Genomic DNA, 18,381 nt, shown 5'->3' on the forward strand with positions numbered 1-18,381 from the left:
GCTTGTCATTGCTCTGTGACTCATGAATCATGATAAAAATGAATCATGAAAGTGTCCATTTTGAGACTGTTTTGGTAGGACGAGGTTGTCCTCTAGTCATTCATTAAGTCTATATGCCAGCTTTGGCTTTAATCCAAAATATTAATTAACATGTGCTGGATAGTCAAGATTTCTAGTTTGGTGAAATTTGAAATTTCAAACTACTGTGACGGTAGCACAGCTAAACTGTACTTGCATGATTTTGAAAACGTTTGAGACATTGATTTTAAAAATGTTTTATGCTGTTGTGTATTTTTTTTTTTACGTGTAGGCTTTAGGTTTAATATTTTTTGTAAATAAATGAAAATGAAAGTTACAAATTTTACAATTCAGTAAGGCAAAAAATATTTCTGGCCAAGGTTGTTTTTTTTTCTTTTCTTTTTCCTTCCTATTGCCACTTCAGATCAATTATATAATCCTGCAATATGAAGCACCATAATCTCATCTATTTCTGTCTTGTGAATTCAAAATTATCTTTTTTTTGTTTGTTCAATCTTAGTTTCTCTCTATGGACACTCCATGGCTCCACAAATTGAATTTATTTATTTATCTGATAATTATAGAGCCTATCCAATGCATCATTTAAGATGTTGACTAGACAGCGTCTATCTCTTCACTAAAGATCAGTAGAGATGGCCAAAATGTGTATCGTCAATTTAGGAAAAAAGAAAAAAAAGAAGAAGCTATTATTATAGTGTTTTCATTTTTTCAGATCCACATCAGAGGGACTACTAGGCCCGGCGGAGGTTTACCTCTTCCAGTAAACGTCCAGTTGTTCACAGCTGCGAGCCAACGGTTGGCTAATCAACACCTGACGGAAAACTAATAACGTTACGCAGTGAGCTTCAATTTGCGTCGAGAGAGACACACCTTGATGTGGAACTGGAATTTTTAAATGAAGATAATACTGTACAAATTCACACCTGCTTCGCCGGTGGGATGATTTTTTTTTTTGGATATAAATGAGGTAAGTTCATCCCCCAAAACATTTGTTACTTCTTCTTAAACACAGGCCTACATAGTTGAAGCTAATGCCGGTAGTCACCTTGCCAATGGTCGCCATGTCGTCAAAACCACACTGATTGTGTTATTTTGTGGTATGATGTGAATTTCAAGCCAGTAATAATCCCACTTTAAACTCTGATTCTACCTTCAGTGTTTTCAATGTTCGTGGCATTGCACGGTTGAGGTATAACAAAAGCACTTTCTTGGCACTTTAACATACTCAGAACGACCTCCTTTCACTGGGTAGACATTTTGACACGTCCTAGCTGGAAAAGCACAGGTGTAATTAATCACATTAATGATGGCTGAATTCCATTTACTGTAGGAGTTTCAGGGGTATGCTGTTATGCTTGCTGGCTAATTGGCATGTCTTACTGGGACACTTAAATGGAACAGGGCCATAATTAGTGTTATTACTTACACCTGCAATGACAACTCCAAATGTCATCCATGAAAAACGTATTCGATGAATGAAGTACATGTGGCCTTTTTGACGAATTGACGGACGTGTGCTTGGCATATTGCAAATTGTAGGTTTGAGAAGTTGAGCAGGCCATGAAGTTCAAGGCAGCCTCACAGTAGCATTTTATATCTATTCTCTAGCCATGTTTGAGAGTATTTTAAATGTACATCAGCCACAGCTGCCTTCTTCAGAGGGACTGGTCTCCCTCTTCTCCTGAGTGGTTTCCAATACTTGTTGTACATGAAGTGGTTTCTTCCAGTCTTGCGCGATGACCTCCATGTTTCAAAATTTAGTGTTTTAGTCATCTCCTTACAGCTGAATGTTTGAGACTGACAGTGAGAAGATGTATGCGATCGCATACAATGATGTATGTGCAGTTGGACGCCAGAGGGTTGTTGAAGTGCGTTCAGTGATGAAAGTGTCATAGATGGACCAATGTGTAGGGTTTCTGACGTCGCTCATAGTTTGGAAGTAAATCCTGGTTTAGAATTGAGCGGGTATAATGTGTAAAGTTAGGGTCTCCAGTGAGAATAGACCTAGTAATGATCATCTCCCACACTTACACTTGAGAAATGGAAACAAAAAAAAAAATCATCACATTCATATATCCAGGATTGTTAGTGAGGGCGGATGAAAACATCACACATAATAGTACATAGTATTGTTGTGTGTGTTAATACGTGTTAAGAGGGGGTTTTTAAGTCATCTTATATACAACAGGTGTTTAAAAACACAGCTCCTCATCTGCTGCCTAGAGCTTTGGGGGGCACGAAACATTGCAAAAGTGTTTCCCAGTAGTTTCAAAGGTATGCCATCATGTTGAAAGAGTGACAATAAAGTAAGATTACAGCATTCTCACATCTCCCTCTCTGATCTTTTCTTCCTTTTGTAGTAGATTTTGAACACCTTTCATAGCAATTAAATGTTTCTGTTTTGTCGGAGCAATAGTGTGCAATAACACTGCAATCTTTCTTTGTCACTCCCTCAGTGTGGAGGCGTATGCCCCTAATCCTAGTAGCTGATTTCATGATATTCTTGATATTAACCAGGGATAGACCACATCTATATTTTACTGTTATTTTTACAAGCATGAAGGCTCATACCTCAATATTTTTAGGGCCTGAGCCAAAAGGAACTTTGTTAACTTTAGTCTATCTAAAATATCTAATACCTGTTCAAATACTAACTCTCTCTGAGGCAGCCTTACTGAGCTGGTTACATAGTTTTCAGTATTTTACCCTGCATAGCAGGCATGCCCCCCCCCCCCCCCCACACACACACACACACACACACACACACAAAACTAAACTAACAACCCTCTTATTTCAAGCTAAGAAACTTACTTAAGGTCCTCTGACAACCTTTGCGTGTAAATGAGTACAGGGGAGAAGGAGGTGGAAACAGTAGAAAAGAGCTTTTAAAGCAAGCTGAGCCACCAACTGCTCCTGCACATCTTTTTTCTTATCTTAATAAGTAATGAGGCTGCCACAGGCTGACAATGAAGTATTTTTTAAAATAGTTCTAATGTATGGCTTTGAAAGGAGCAGTTGGGCATTGATGTATGGCACAAACAGGCCAGGAAACAAGTGAAATATTAATGGGCTGTTTCCCAGGAGTTAATGTGGGATTTACCTGATTGCTTTGGTGAGAGACGGGGCTTGGGATGATGCTGGTAGGGTGGCAGGACAAGGATGTAATGAAACTGGAGACACAAGTGTGGATTGGAGTGATATGAAGGTGTAGATTTGGATCATACCACCAAAAACTCAGTCTTTTCGTAGGCCAACTCATCATTACTTATCTGACATTAAGTTGGTAACAATTAGGGAGAATGGTATAACAAAGAGACCAGACAGACCCCTGCATAATTTTTGTATTTCTCCTACACTTCTTAAGTTAAGTAAAGCACAGTAGTTTTGCAGGTTTTCTAGTTTTAAAAACTAGCTTGTCTTCTATTTATTGATTTATACCAGCTGCATTAACACAGCAATCCCTCTCTTTTCCTGCACAATTTGTCATACCACTTATGAATATCTGAACACACCACAAGGGAGCAGCAGTGTAAAAGGAAGAGAGCTCAGGTGGTCGTTGCAGGGCAGTGAACTTTGAATTCCCTGTTTTAGATTTGTCAGTGGTTGTGAAGAAGTGGTAATACTGTGAAATAATAGTAACGTAAGCCAAATATTTTTTACAGTTTTCTGACAGTTATGATAAACTGTGTGATTTCAGTTTCACGTCTATTCCAATCGTAAGAATGTGAAAAAGCAGAAAGTTGTGAGCAGTAGATTTGATAGACTGTATCTAACAGTATAGATATTCTAGACTAGTCCACTGTTTAAAAAATGTGGTAAAAGTGTGAGCATACAGTAATAGTCAAAGTGTTTTACCCAGGAGACGAGGCTTGAAACAACACTGACGCACAGAATTAAAAAGTTCCGTTTGAGAGCAGCAGTGGCATCCCAGACTGCTTGGAAATGTCATTCAAGCACTGGAAAGGTCAATAGTTAGAATAACTTTAGTTAGAGGAAAAAGAAAACTTGGCTGTGCTATCACAAATTGCTTCCAGATTCTTTGTTTCTCTCAGTGCAAGTTATTACCAAAATTGAGAGCAGACACTGACAGCATTTTAGCAGAATCATACATCTCTCTTTGAAGTGGAGCCTCTGAAACATGTTCTTTTTTCTTGGCAAGTCACCCATTTTCTATTTATTCTGTGAGATCAGTGCGTGTCTGGGATTTTATTTTACAGAAGGTTAAGGAATGATTTTTGATTGACAGAAAATTGCTCAATATTTCAAACTAATGGCCTGGATTTCCTTCTTTTGATTTCTGTGGTTCCTGCACGTGTTGTGTGTGAATGTAGAGGCCTATTCCCTGCCTCTAATTTCCATTAGTCATTCATCAGCACCTGCATGGACAGCTCAACTGTATCACTCTACTAATGGTCGCCATGGTATGGTCCATATGTTGTAAGTCATTATCCTCCATTGTCTGCAAATATTGAAAGATTGTGTTGTTTTCCTTCCTCTAGTCACATTCTTGTTCTATGAGGGATTAACTTTAAGAGATTAAATCAATTTACTTATTTAGAAACACTTTGGTTTTGTCCACAGTGAATGATTACAATTGTTACACAATTGTGAATCCCATCAGATATCAAATTTGCAAATATTTTTATAATTGAGTTGAGTCATAGCCAATAAGTTATCCATATGATAACAATTTTTATGATATTCACATTTGTACATGTTGAAAAACATGTTAACATTGTGAATTTAATTAAACAATTTTAAAACTTCCCCAAAAAATTTGGAATAGTGCATCAATCAAATACTTACTGCATCATGAACAGCTGATTATTGGCAAAGGAAAAGGTAGGTGAGCAAAACTCTACTGATGTAAATATCCCACACTGAAACTAACTACATTAAAAGGATGACCAATATCTGTGGAAACTGATCATGTGCTGCCGTTATCTTGCATCCCTATAATTGTGTCTCAGTATTGACCTGAAGAATCATCACTCTGATTTTTTTTTTTTAATGATATTTTTGAGGAGGCTCATGATGCCCTCTGACAGAGCAGGTTTGAAAAGCTATTTCGTTTCCTCTTTATGGCCTTGCTTAGAAGAAAAATCAGATTTGCATTTCTTTTGTACTGGCCTATACATTTGCAAAAACTAAGATCATAGATTTGACCTAGTATGTGAGTGGTTGCCATTGGGCTCTTCCTTCACACACGTGCTCACGTTTGTTTTTGCGCCCTGCTGTGTGGGCTCCTCAACAGGTGCACTGTATAACCACGGTGTGACTTCCATTTTGTCAGCATGTGATGATACTTGAAGATGGTGAGGTCCAGCTAAGCAAGCACACTCCCTGTGGACCAATGATGAAGGGGACAACTCATGCTGAAGTTAGATGAAAGGTTTTATTATAGCCTATTGTTTTTACAATCTCAGCATCTCTTTGTAATTCCCCCTCCTTACAGTTTGGAGATGGGAGTTAATGGCAGGAGATCTGCTGCCAGTGATTTTTATTTTCTTCATCACAAACACAGTCAGGAGCTCTATAACAGTGTCTTCTCCTCTGCTTCAAACCGGTTGCAAAATGCCTGCTGCTAGGAGACTTTATTAAACTAGCTTTCATTTTCATAATATGGCAGGTGTAACAGGCACCATAATGCCTGCAAATTAACCTGCTCCTGTTTGCAGCAGCTTAGGTGGAGAACTCTGCTTAATGTTCCCAATTGTTGCCTCGCTCCATGGAGCGTCAGTCCACAGGAACATTGTGCTCATCTAGCAGCAACACAAAAGACATTGTACTACTGCCCTCTGTTGTGTCTTTGTCACGGTTGGCTGTTCCTGCAGAGTTTGGCGCAGACATTTGAGAAGCTTTGACATCTCTCGCCACAGCAGCGGTTGAGCTCAGAGTGATGGTGCAGTAGTGAATAATACAGGCATATCTTCAAGTCCAAATACCTGGGGGCTGCTGACTGTCCAGTTTTGTCACAAGATGGCCACATCACATATCACAAAGAAAAAGTCCACTGCAAATATTCATTTGTACTTGCTTTTGAAATAGACATACAGTATTAGCATGTTGACAAGCAATAGAACTATGAACAAAAATGAAATACTATATATTTTCTGTCCATCGACTTGTTCCTACAGGCAGAGGAACAGGAACCCAACAGGGGGGATGGCTCGGAGAATCTAGTGTTAGAAAGGATAACTAATCACCCTTGGTAGTAAAATGACCCAAAACATGACAGCAAAATATTTTTGGTATAAACAACACACTGATTAGTGTCCTTTTTGGTAGTTCTTTGGATGTCAGCTCTCCAAACAGGTTCTATTACACAGGCTTAACTTCTCTGTCCTCTTCTACAGGCTCAACTTCTGTTTAGAACACAAAGTGCTTCCATTGTGTGATAACTCTCTCACGTGTTGATTGTTCTCTCTGTGACAGGTAGTTTAAAGCGGGGTGTTAAAGAAGCCCTTTCCAACAACACTAGTACTGCTGCTGCTAGTCTGAGAGAGACACATGGCACCAGTGTGACAGGGTGAGTTTCTTATCTTCTGTCAGTTACTGTCACACAGACAGTTTTTACATCACAACCAGCTCTCCCACAATGTAAATCTTTTCATGAAGATTTATTTTCATTTTATCTTTGGAAAAATAAGCCTTACTTACGTTAAACCTCTAATTTATTGGCCGATCAAGCAGCCTTAGTCACCTTAATATCCTGTCTGAAAGTCATTTGCCACACTCAGGCTCTCCCTTTTTCACTCCTCTCAAACAGAGTACCACTGCCGCTTGAAATGAAAAGCAAATATTAATATTTGCTGGTGTTACTCCGGAATGTAAAATATGGGAGGCCTAGGGAGACATGATACATTCCTCATTTAATGACACATTTACTTTCCTGTTCTGTGGGCAATTTTTTTTTTTCTTCAAAAATCTGTGTCAATCAACTTCAGCATCTCCATTTTACAGGTGGTTGACTTTCAGGCAGCGTACTCTCTTTTAAGATGACGGTGAACATTTTTCTATTAAATTTATTTAGTAAATGAAAACACACACTACATTGATCCAAAGTAGTTGCACTTGAGTGGCAAAAAAAAATAAATGGCTATGCAAGGTTAAAATAATGCCAGTACATGCACTTTTGGCAATGTAGCCTGAGAAAAAACACGAAAATGTAAAAAATAAAAGAACTTTTATTCTGTAGAATTGCATTTTGAACCTTCAAATTTAGTTAAAGTTGCATGACACTGACCCTATGAATTCTTTTTGCCATGGGTTGAATGTGTATGTAAAAATGTATCACGGATGATATGATTTTGCAAAGCGCTTTTGTACAATATTGTGCATTATTAGATATTTGATATAAAAAAAAAAACCACTGGCTTGAATGTTGTTTGTTATGCAACATAATGTTGTTTCTGTAGTGAAGCCATCATTATGAACCGATATTTAAGATGAAAATATTAAAATCACAAGTTTTGTGTCATATCCTTTCTTTTTTGTTAACTCAGGTTTCAGAGAGCCAGACGGAATATATTCAGTACGTCCACTTTACATTAACTTAAGTGATGACCCTGCATAGTAGCTAAGTAGAAGCATTGTATGTCCAATCTTTTATTGGATTGAAACAAACTCATTTATCCTACCTGTCAGAAATGAGTTTTCAATGGCATTTTAGTTCTATTACTGGAATTTTTTTTTGTGGAGGAGATGAACAAATTTGAACAAATGATTAGGAACATTTGCTTTAAGCTACAATCCCCAACACTGAAAAGCTGGTTAGTATTGAAGTGTCTTTATGAGAAGACGAGGTAGCATGCTGTGTAATTTCAGTTCGATGGATGGGCTTCACATCAGTGCGTTCACATTAAGAGACCAATTACTGCATGGGGAGATGAAAGAGTCTTTGTAAATATGAAATGGGTGGTCTGAGTTGACATTAATAGCGTTAACCCAGGAAAGGGGTGGGATCAAATTGGCCTCAACCATGTTAACCAATCCATCTGTGTCTGCTCACACAACAGCTGATGGAAGATAATGACAGTATGTCCTCAGACCACACTGACCACAGAGCTTTTTTTGTTTGACTGTTTAATCTGAATTTTTTTGCTGCCAAAGAAATAACACGATGTATAGATATTGGAACCCGATTCAGATTCAGCCTCATCCTCTGCCCTCTCTCTCCCTTGAGTGAATGATGTCCTTGTCTTTGTCACCCTCTGTGTATATGGTTTTCTTGTCCCCCGTCTAGGAATACTGGGCCTCAGTTTATCCTCATGTGTGTTCTCTCTTCTTTCTAGGATTCCATGGCGAGATGATGTTGTGTGGCTCAGGTTTGTTGATACCAGGAAGGTGCTTGACTTCCCCATGACTACAGGTGAATGTATGGAGGACCTGCATTAATACGGAGTGTAAACACTTCCCCAACTCTTTCTATGGTGATGTGGTTGTAAGGTGCTAAGTTCTATTCATTACAGCTTAGATGGCTTACCGTAACCTCTCCCCTTGTGCCTGACACATTTAAAATATGGCCCCCTGGTTTGTTGGCTTTCTTCAGCTTTGCTGTCCAGATTTAAAAGCATATTGAGGTTTATGCACAGAGCGCCATAATGATCCATCATACCATGTGGATGAGGGGGCTGAGTCCTCTGCTCCACATAAATAAGCAGCAATTTGGCCATCTGCTTAGATTCTTTCAGTATCCCTGGAGACCCCCATCTGCCTTTACATTATCAATTACAGTTCAACCATGCTGCTCTCCAACACCACCAGAGACTCCGCCACAACCCCCAAGCCTCCACAAGTACAACCGCTACTGTCACTATCAACCCCATCCTCAATACTCAACAGAAACCCCCACATTTCCTTGCTTTCAAGCAAATTTTTTACATTATGTCATCTGAACTCCTAATCATGACATGTTTAATTTCACATCACAGCGTTTGTAATCTCAAATATGTTTAACTATGAAATTGTTTTATCTGATTTAAGTGGTAGTTAAATCACCTTTTTAGAAGACACTGTGAGAAAGGAGTTTTAAGTACAACCTAGAATATAGACAGATGTAAGTGTAAAATTTAGAGATGGCAGGAGGCATTGGATCAGGAATATCAAAATAAGGTACTAATGGCAATATTCACAGATTGGATATCTGAATGATCGGACTGATCCACGTGTGGATCCAGATACCATTCCAAAGCTTGCTCTGTTTGACTAACCGCCATAGTGTAACATGAGACATGTCACTGATCCATGATTAGAACTCAAAAAAATTGCTTTGGAATACATTGAAATTAATGCATTTCAGCAGATTTTATGCTCTTTTAATAAGTGCTGTGTTTACTAGAGCCTCATGATGTACCCATAAACAAAATGCCAAAACAACAACAAAAAATTATTGTGATAATAAAGATGAACAACAAACAAACCCCATCTGTTAGATGTGTATTGGAATCTTTTCGGAATTGAAGGAAATGTGGACTGTATCAGTTGTAAAAATATGCTATTGTAGATATTAAAGATGGCCATCTTACAAATTTCTACATGATGCCCTGCTGAATGCAATCAGTGTTGCCACACGTCATGTTTTCTTTGTGTACTTGAGTACTTTTAATCTTTCTGATGATGCTCTTTACATTCTGCCTGCTTTCAGTGTGGCACTTGGTAGCCCAGATCATCTCGTGGCTTTGCTCCGAACTGTGGGGAGATACCAGCTCGAGATTTCCAGGAAAAGCAATGAGATCCTCAAGGGGACAGGTATGTGTGGGAAGAGGACCCTTGTCAAGTGCACAGTGCCTCATTAACATGGAGACAGGTGCTCTTTTGATGAGTTCATAAGCAGTTCACCAGCAGCCTGGAAGTAGTGCACTTTACAAGGCTGTTCAAAGATCTTTGACATCTGAGGAGAGCCAGTGAAGCCAATAATCCTACTTTCAGAATGCGAGTTTTTCCTCTGAGATCAATCCCAGATCGAAACATCAAATAGAATTGGTTCTTTTCACTTTCTAAACCCCCCTCCTCCCCTTACAAAAATCACTTACTAGATCACATTAGACAAACTAGCAAAAGTGCCATTACCGCTGGGAAGAGAGGATGGATAGTTTTCTGTCAAATTGTGGAATATTTTCCACCAGTTAAAGCCAGTGGTTAAGAGCACAGCATTATTGATAGGACTGTGCTCTGGGTCCAGCACTGTGCCCAAGGGCCCAGGGAGAAGCAATCCACAGAAGTAGGCTTTTATGCTCGTCTATGTACAAGAACAAAGCGAGGATTAAGTCTGGGCCTTTCACCCACAAAGCAGGAGGAGTAGTTTTATTTATTTATTTTTAAATGGCCCAGGGGATGGCCCTACTCATGGCTGGAGCACTGTCGCCTCTGGCAGGTTGGACCATCCCTAACATTGTGTCTTGCCTGGCATCAGCGAGTGTGGGAAATTTCTGCCATTAACAGGAATCATGGCAGTTATTTAATACCCTGCTGTACACATAATTTGAAATATATTCTATGAATCTATTTTTTAAAGTCACAATCACAGGTAGAGTCGGTCACGCATGTTCAGAGTACACATCTGACCGCTCTGACAGGAAGTCAGGTTAATTATGTCTCTTTTAATTTGAACAGATGTTTTATTTTGATGACAGGACGGTCAATATGTTTGTATTGATGTTGTCATTTCTGGAGGCCAGAATTGGTCCAAGTTAAATTGTAGATATGTAGGGAATCATGTTTCATCCGTCTCTAAGGTTTATAAGTAGATTACCTTTTGTAATTCGTTTTGTTACACCAGTCAATAAGCATCCAATGCAAATGTGGTTCATTTGTATTTGAATTGATGTCCTGTCCCCATTAACTTATGCCTCTAATGCATTCTGGTACATTAGTAAATAGACCTGCCGGATTAATCATTAGTTCATTGGGATCATTTGCTTTCCTCGTGCTTAATCGAATCTCTGACATTGGTAATAAGGGCAGACTTCACCTGCATCCCTGGACACTCAAAAACAAGTAAGAGTAATTTCAGGAGATTATCTTTGTCAGTTATTTCTTTCACTTTACACTATTCCTCATTTTCCTAAGAGTGTTTGTCAGACAGGCACAGGTACAAGTAGGGATTTAAAGTTTTGATCTTGTTGCTTTCATTTTGCACATTTATGTTGTGATCCATTTTTGGAGTTAAATTTACATTTCAAATTCTACTTCTTAAGCAAATTTCCATCTAACCTTTCTGTGTTATCTCCCCCTTGCACATTGACCCTGATAATTAATGGCTCCTATGTCTTTAGAATAAAACCTTGAAATAGGTTCCTTTCCACATAATTTATTTAGTTCTAATTAACTGAAGCATACCTGGATTGAATACAACACGTCCATGATTCCTGTATCTCCTTAAAAGAAGCTCCCTCTTGTTCTGTGTTAAGGTTGGATGACTACTTCCTGACCGTTGATTTATATTGTAGGTGAATATTTAGATTAATGTAATTGGCAGTATGCTTGTCCCGAATGGCTATCGGACCACACATCTGCAGCTGAAAGAGTGATGGTTTTTCTGAGCTGATATTATCCCTCGGGAAGAGAGAGGGAGAGTCTGTGTGTTGGTGAAGCTTGTGAGCTGAGAGTATAAACAGTTAAGATTGTTAAGATTGTACAATTTACAGTCTTAGAGTTTTTCAGTGAACAAATGCTTTAACTGTGCATTCAGAGATTTTCAGCTGCTATTTCCACCTCCTGTTCTCGGTTAATCACTGAGTGATCTTTAAAGTACTTAGTTAGCAACATGTTTTGTCATCTCTGGCATCTGACAACCAGCATGTCTGTCCTCAATGTCCCTGTTCACCAAAGCTGTGATCTGCACTCCTCAAGAGTACTTGCTTAATTATAATATAAATGATAAATGTAAAACATGACTTGCATTGGGGTGCCTTGTTTGAAGAACTGTAAAAACACTCCACTTGCGATTGCACTGTGGTGTTACAAACTTAGGTTTCTATTCTCACAAGTTTTTTTTTGTCGAGTACGGAGACACCAGGTTGCAAGGGTGACACTAAACTGAGAGCGGTTGTTTAAAAAATCTAGAGGGAACCTATAATTAATTGTAATTCTGTAAAGGAGTAGAAACAAAGTCTAACTGGCACCCATGGGTTGAAATAGTCAGCCACCCAACATAAAAGCCAGCTGCGTGTAGTCTTAGATGTGATGTTACATGTCAATATCGTACTGCAATACATAAAGGAAAAGAAAAAACATGTTGTTACTGATTGAAAAATGAAAAGATATTTGGTGTTTTGCAAAACTGGTGTACTTTTCCAATATGGGGTTCAGAACTCAGAATCACTCTTATTGGTCTGACCAAATCAACGTTCATGTTCACACACTATTTCAGTTGTATGGCGAAATTCTTGCTTTGTAGAGCCCGGATGTTGAGAGCAATTTTGCAGCTCTAACAGGCTGAGGTTTTTCGAATACATTTGACTACAGAAATGAAAAGTTCCATAATTATAAGGTTTATTTTAGCAGACATGGATCCTCAGATCAACTTGGGACATCTTGAGTACAACAGTATGGACACCAGTTTTCCATATAGATGTTAAAGCTCATAGATTGCTTTAATTGCAGAATGACAACATATGACTGACCTGTGTGGTTATTGCTTGTGGCTTTGCAGGAAATGTCATCACTTCTTGATTTAGCAGCATCAGAAATGATTCATGGGTCACTGCATGTCTAGAAATCAATGTTGTGATTTAGTAAGGGCGATATATGCAGGACTTGTGCTAGAGTTGCTGAGAATGACCTCAGTGAGTTGTTTTGAATATATTTAGTACAAAACAATTGCAAATAATGTTTGTCAAGCAGTCTACCATGATAGTGATTCATTTTCATGTGAGGTATCAGTATTTATTACATTGTAATATGTCCTTTGTGGCTGTTTCAGGTTTCGAGATGTGCCTTGAATAAATAGGACTGAATCCCATTCTGTGTGAGAGACATGACTGGGAATACCAATACAATGCAATGGTATGCTTGCTGGTTCCCCAGTGTCAGTGTGTGTAACTATATTATTGTGAAGTAGGCTGCCCCTGTGAAGAAATATAGACATTAAGCCCAGGTTTATTTAACAAAAATCAAATCTCTAAAAATCTCAAAAAACATGTCTGCTGACACTCTTGAGCTGGAACTGACCAGCTACTGAGATGTGTGGATTTACAATGGCATCTTGCAGCCCATCCAAACAAAGCAGTCTATTGTAAATCTGCCCTTAACCCATAACCTGATCTGCCCTGTGTGTTCCTTTGTTTCCCAGCCATCCTCAAAATGCATCCATCTCCTTAATGGATATTTTTTGGGTGAATAACGTGGTTCAAAATATAACAACACATGGCTGGGAGGATCACGGATGGAGCCAGTCCACACTGGCCCTTAAAAAGCAAGATTAATAACCCGGCACTGATGATCTCATAGTTAAGTGTTTTCTGTTGTATTTACACATCCGCTGGGCTGTCAGACTTCTGCTTGTCTCTGAGGAATGGAACTGACACATCCTGACACTAATGCATCACTGAAAATATTTGAAACAAATAAAGCTCATGCTTTCTAGCAACCAAGAGGGACATTACAAACACTTCATTTGACATTGACACAATGCTGCTTCTGCTCAATGCAAATACTGTTATTCTCCCCACCCACCCAATCCCCACTCCCCCCAACCTCCATTTGATGGAAGAGTCACAGAGGGGAAAATCACCCATACTGAATGCAAACGAATGAGATGTATTAATGACATTAGACACTTAATTCAATGCATGTATAATTCATAATAATTGATTGCCCTGGTTTGAAGGAGTACCTTTTGTGAGAAAAATTACCCTATTAAGACAAGTTTAATCCAAAACTAAGCTGTCAAAACACCCAGCTCTTATTGCGTATCACATTGTTATTTGAGGAAAGCATTTCAGATTGATCATGCATATGTTTGGGAGGGAGCTTTCATTCATTATTTTCACTACTGTAATGTATGTATGCCATTGAAACACTTGCCCCTTAAATGACTGTTTTTCTACTGCCAGAGAGATATGAGTAAGATTATTTTTTAGATCAATATTTACAAACTAGATCAATATTTACAAACTAAGAAATTCCGATTAAATCTCTCTCTACGATTTCTGTCACTGATCTGGGAGAATCATGCGACGTTGAGATTTTATTGTTTTATTCTTTAAATCCTTAACTTGCTGCTACGGAAAAACCATAATATAGTCAGTCATTGAGATTTTGTATTAGGCCTACAAAGTGCGTTTCACAACACACTGTAATATCCTTTTCACAGGAGGTACAGATTTGTTTTCAGACAAGGTTAACCACTTTAATAAGTAAAAATTGATCGATTTCCCATTGACAACAGATTAACAGGTGGCTTCCAACTTCATTGTGGTGTGTCAACGTTTGACTTAACAAATGCAGTCACTGCACTGGAAAGCAGTGAAAGATCTCAAAACAGCAATGGCGAGTTCTATCTTTGACGTGTGTGTGTGTGTGTGTGTGTGTGTGTGTGTATGTGTATGAATTAAAACGACCATGGCGGGTAGTGATGGTATGTAATGGTACCAAATTGATATGTGCACCTTGGTTTGTGTTTATATGAATTCCAACTGGCACTTGAGCTGTTTAACACCCAATGTCTACTGTAGGGTCGTTTGACCCAGGGTGTGAATGTTGATTAAACCTGTTCTCACACAAGGCAAAAGCCGGATGTTAGTGGATGTTCAATTTTTTGGCTAGTGGGAAAGGGGCATAAATCAAGGTACAATTTAAAAAAAAAAAAAAAAAAAAAAAAAAAAGATTTTATGTGGAGTGTATTGTCACAGTATAGCGCAGCCCTGCTGAAACCAATCAGGGTCAAGTGTTTTCCTCAAGCTCTTTGTACGTGGGCCCAAATTGACACAGGACATAAGTGACTGAATAAACACGTTGTTTGCATACTTTCTCATGAAATTAAACAATCAGGCTGGTTGCTGATGCAGGTAGCTTGATAATAACCAATGGTAGATTAGGAAAGCTCACATCCACTAAAAGAATGTTGGCAAGAACCTGCAACCATAACAAAAGAAAAAAAAATGAAATTAGTGTTTGTGTATGGCAGATGTAGAAATGGTGAGCAATTTGCTCAATCTGCCAACATTGATTTCTGTTTGTGATTGAGTTTAAAACACTACAATTCATAGGGCTATTATTATTAAAATGTTAACAATGCTATCAAGCTGGCAGTTTCTCATAAGGTGGAAAGTTTTGAAAAAGTAAGGCAGTTTGCGCTTGATGTTAGAGCAGTGAAGAACAGAAAAGTGACATTTAGTGCTCATTTAGCATGCCGTCATTTGTTTGGTTATTTGCAAGATAAATTTGTTTTTTATTGCACTTTTCATACATCTTGCAACCCAAACAGCTTTACAGAACACACAGGGAAAAATACAAGAAAATGAATGGAATTAATAGTAAAAGAAAACAGTGGAAGAAGAAAAATAAAAAAAACCCCAAACATTACAAAATAAACAAAGTACCTCTGTTTTGTCCCCATTTGATTTTGGAACATTTTGTGGCTGAAATGTTTAATGCAATATTTTCAAAAGTAATTACTACTGTTTTCAGGGCTTTGGGAAAAATCACTGAACGCATTGAACTGTTGACTGTCCATTATACTGTATATCTGTTGCCAGGCAACTAAATACCTTTTAAAAAGACGGAGGACTTGTTATCCAGTTGTTGGATTAATTTTGCAGTTCTATGCCGCTTGTATGTTTTTTGATAAATAATGGCTCCTCCAGCCTTTTCGCATGTAGTTCTGTACTGTACAAATGGTGAAGATGAAGGGATAGGTTATTGTTGCTGTGCAGCCCGCTTGTTGAATGTGAACATACAGGACTATGGCTTCTCATTTAAATTGGATTTGACTCCTCCTAGTTAGCCCAAGGCATGCAAAAACCAAAGTAAATAACTGTATAATCAGTGTTATCAATGCATTTCTTACATTATTGTTAGTGATGAGAATGTCATTTGATTCTTTTTCCCACTGAAGTGATTCACAGTTTTCTCTATGCTGTTAAAACCACATTCTTTCTCTTTTTTTTTTTTGCCTTTTTAGAGCTGTAAAAGTACTTTTATACTTGAGAGCCTATTCCACTTTCTAAACAGAAAATATCTCCTCATATCCCTTCCTCTGTAGTTTGAACCATGAGAGAATTTGCTGACCCTAAATCCCTCTCCAACAGGCTTTAATTTTGCAGTTCTATGCCACTTGTATGTTATTTGATAATCAATTTATCATCAAAGGTAAAACTGCATGGGAACAGTTTGCAAAGATCCGCAGACTGAGGGAATTGTGGAGCACATGGCAGTGTGACCAGGGTATGTCTCTGTCTCATGCAATTCAGTCTGAACAGCCTGATAGACCACAGTGCAACATGTGATTCATGGTAACCCTGTGCTAGGTAGGGCTTCTTCACTATCCAGGACTTGGGTTTTGAATATAATTATTACTACGTGGGGATGGTAGACAGATTGTTACTTAATAAAGCATCAAAAATACCATCCAGCCCGAGAAAGTTGAGATAGGCTTGACTGCATCAGCTATTTCCTCTCTTTCATCTTTATATACTTTTATAGGACACACATTAGTTTGTTGGGGCATGAATTATCTGGTAGAATTCACAGCAATAACCTGCTATTACAATCAGAAGAGCAAGAGCCTCTGTTTGCCTTCTTTCTATTTTTTATTAACCGAAATGGGACTGTATCTCAGTGCTGCATCCTTCTTGCAGTAGTATAACTTGTTTTTCCCATTTTGTGATTTTCCCACAGTTGCACTTTTCATTCCAAAAAGATATATATCATGAGTGAAGTGGGAACTTAATGTGTTTGCTGTTTATAATAGACGAGTAGATTTAACACAGGTTATACTTGCTGAACTAAACCAAATATTACAGTGTCACTGGTGAAGACAGATCGTGGGTCATGAGCTGTAAGGGGTTAGTTTTAGAGCAAAAGGTACATGTGTGGGTGGGTTGTAGAATTTACCGTACTGCTTTTAAAATCGTGACCTTTTTTTCTTTTTGTCTTCATTAATAACACACAACAAGAAAGGTTTGATCTGACTTCATGGTTGATGATTGAAAATAGATTTCTTAAATAGGCATGTTTGAATGAAAGTCTCATGGGTTTTCAGCGTTCATCAGAATGTATTGTTGTGAAATCACTGGTTGCATCATGACCTCTGATCTGTTGTGAACATACATGTGAGAAATTATAGGGCTTGTGGCTCACCAATGGGGATGAAAAGTAATAGCTCTTCATCTGTGGACATGAATGCAATTGTATGCTCAACCTACACAGCAGCATCTATAGTATATTATTTCAGTCTGCAGTAGTTCACATCTTCTCTTATATGAATGCTGAATGTGATTTATCTCACGTCTCTGTGAATATGTGACCTCATGCAATTCAAATGAATGTATTGTCTTTTCATGATAAAGATTTTACAACAAAGTATTTCTGTCAAGAAATCTATGGCAATGACAGTGATGCTTGTGGCTCAAAGGACCGTTAAGGGTCTCTGCAAAGCATTGTTGCATAGCATTCTAGCCAAGCAGGGGATTTTGATAAATAAGAATTGAATTTAGTTCCAGCTGTGACATGTTGATTGATCAAAAAGCTCATGGCTAAGGCCTCCCTCCTCTCCAGTCTTATTTATCCTTTGTCAAATGGTTTCAAAATCAATACTAGCCTTGTACACAACCTTTTCTGCTGCGGGCAATCAAGGGGGGGGGGGGGGGGAGAAAAACACCTGCTCTCTTTGTGATTGTTACTAATTTTTCCTGTCAAACATTTGAACACAGAATAATTATTTGCTGTATGGTTTCAGGGCATAACAGATTATTGTACAATCCATTTAGATAAGTTCTGAGAGGGGTTGGAAAATGAAATTGCCCCAAACCACATAAGCCAAGCTGAGGAGGTGATCTATCAGAAACTGTAACGAATAACTCGCCTCAAAGATCCTGTATCGTTGAACGAGCGAGATTCCTGATGTCAGAGTACAGGAGCAAGTCTATTGGCACAATTTAGAGCCAACACAGGTGCTTCTCACACATAACATTCTCCATCTTTCACATCTCCTGATGTTATGCTGTTGTTCAGTAGCTCAAAACCTTTTGGCGTCTGTGATGGCTTGGTGAACTCAGTCAGGGTCATCCATCCATCCATCCATTGTCTTCCACTTATCCTGTTGGGGGGGGGGGGGGGGGGCTGGAGCCTATCCCAGTGGCTTTCGGGCTAGAGGCGGGGTTCACCCTGGACGGGTCG

General features: G+C 38.6%; 1 protein-coding gene across 2 annotated transcripts in view; it reads left to right on the forward strand.

The window, feature by feature from the left end:
* Window positions 1-814: 814 nt before the first annotated feature.
* The window catches only part of LOC147269682 (uncharacterized), a 136,576-nt gene continuing 119,009 nt past the window's right edge, over window positions 815-18,381 (forward strand). The window contains exons 1-4 of one of the 2 annotated variants that reach the window (XM_086189168.1): window positions 815-1,006; window positions 6,475-6,568; window positions 8,334-8,410; window positions 9,686-9,789. In XM_086189168.1, coding sequence (XP_086045294.1) covers window positions 8,401-8,410; window positions 9,686-9,789 — 114 coding nt within the window. In that variant the 5' untranslated portion in view covers window positions 815-1,006; window positions 6,475-6,568; window positions 8,334-8,400. The remainder of the gene's footprint in view (window positions 1,007-6,474; window positions 6,569-8,333; window positions 8,411-9,685; window positions 9,790-18,381) is intronic. The other variant, XM_086189177.1, reaches the window with a different exon arrangement.

The sequence above is a fragment of the Aulostomus chinensis genome, chromosome 2, assembly GCF_037954235.1.
Source record: "Aulostomus chinensis isolate RoL2024-O1b breed Wild chromosome 2, RoL_Achi_v1.0, whole genome shotgun sequence".
NCBI classification, from domain to species: domain Eukaryota; kingdom Metazoa; phylum Chordata; class Actinopteri; order Syngnathiformes; family Aulostomidae; genus Aulostomus; species Aulostomus chinensis.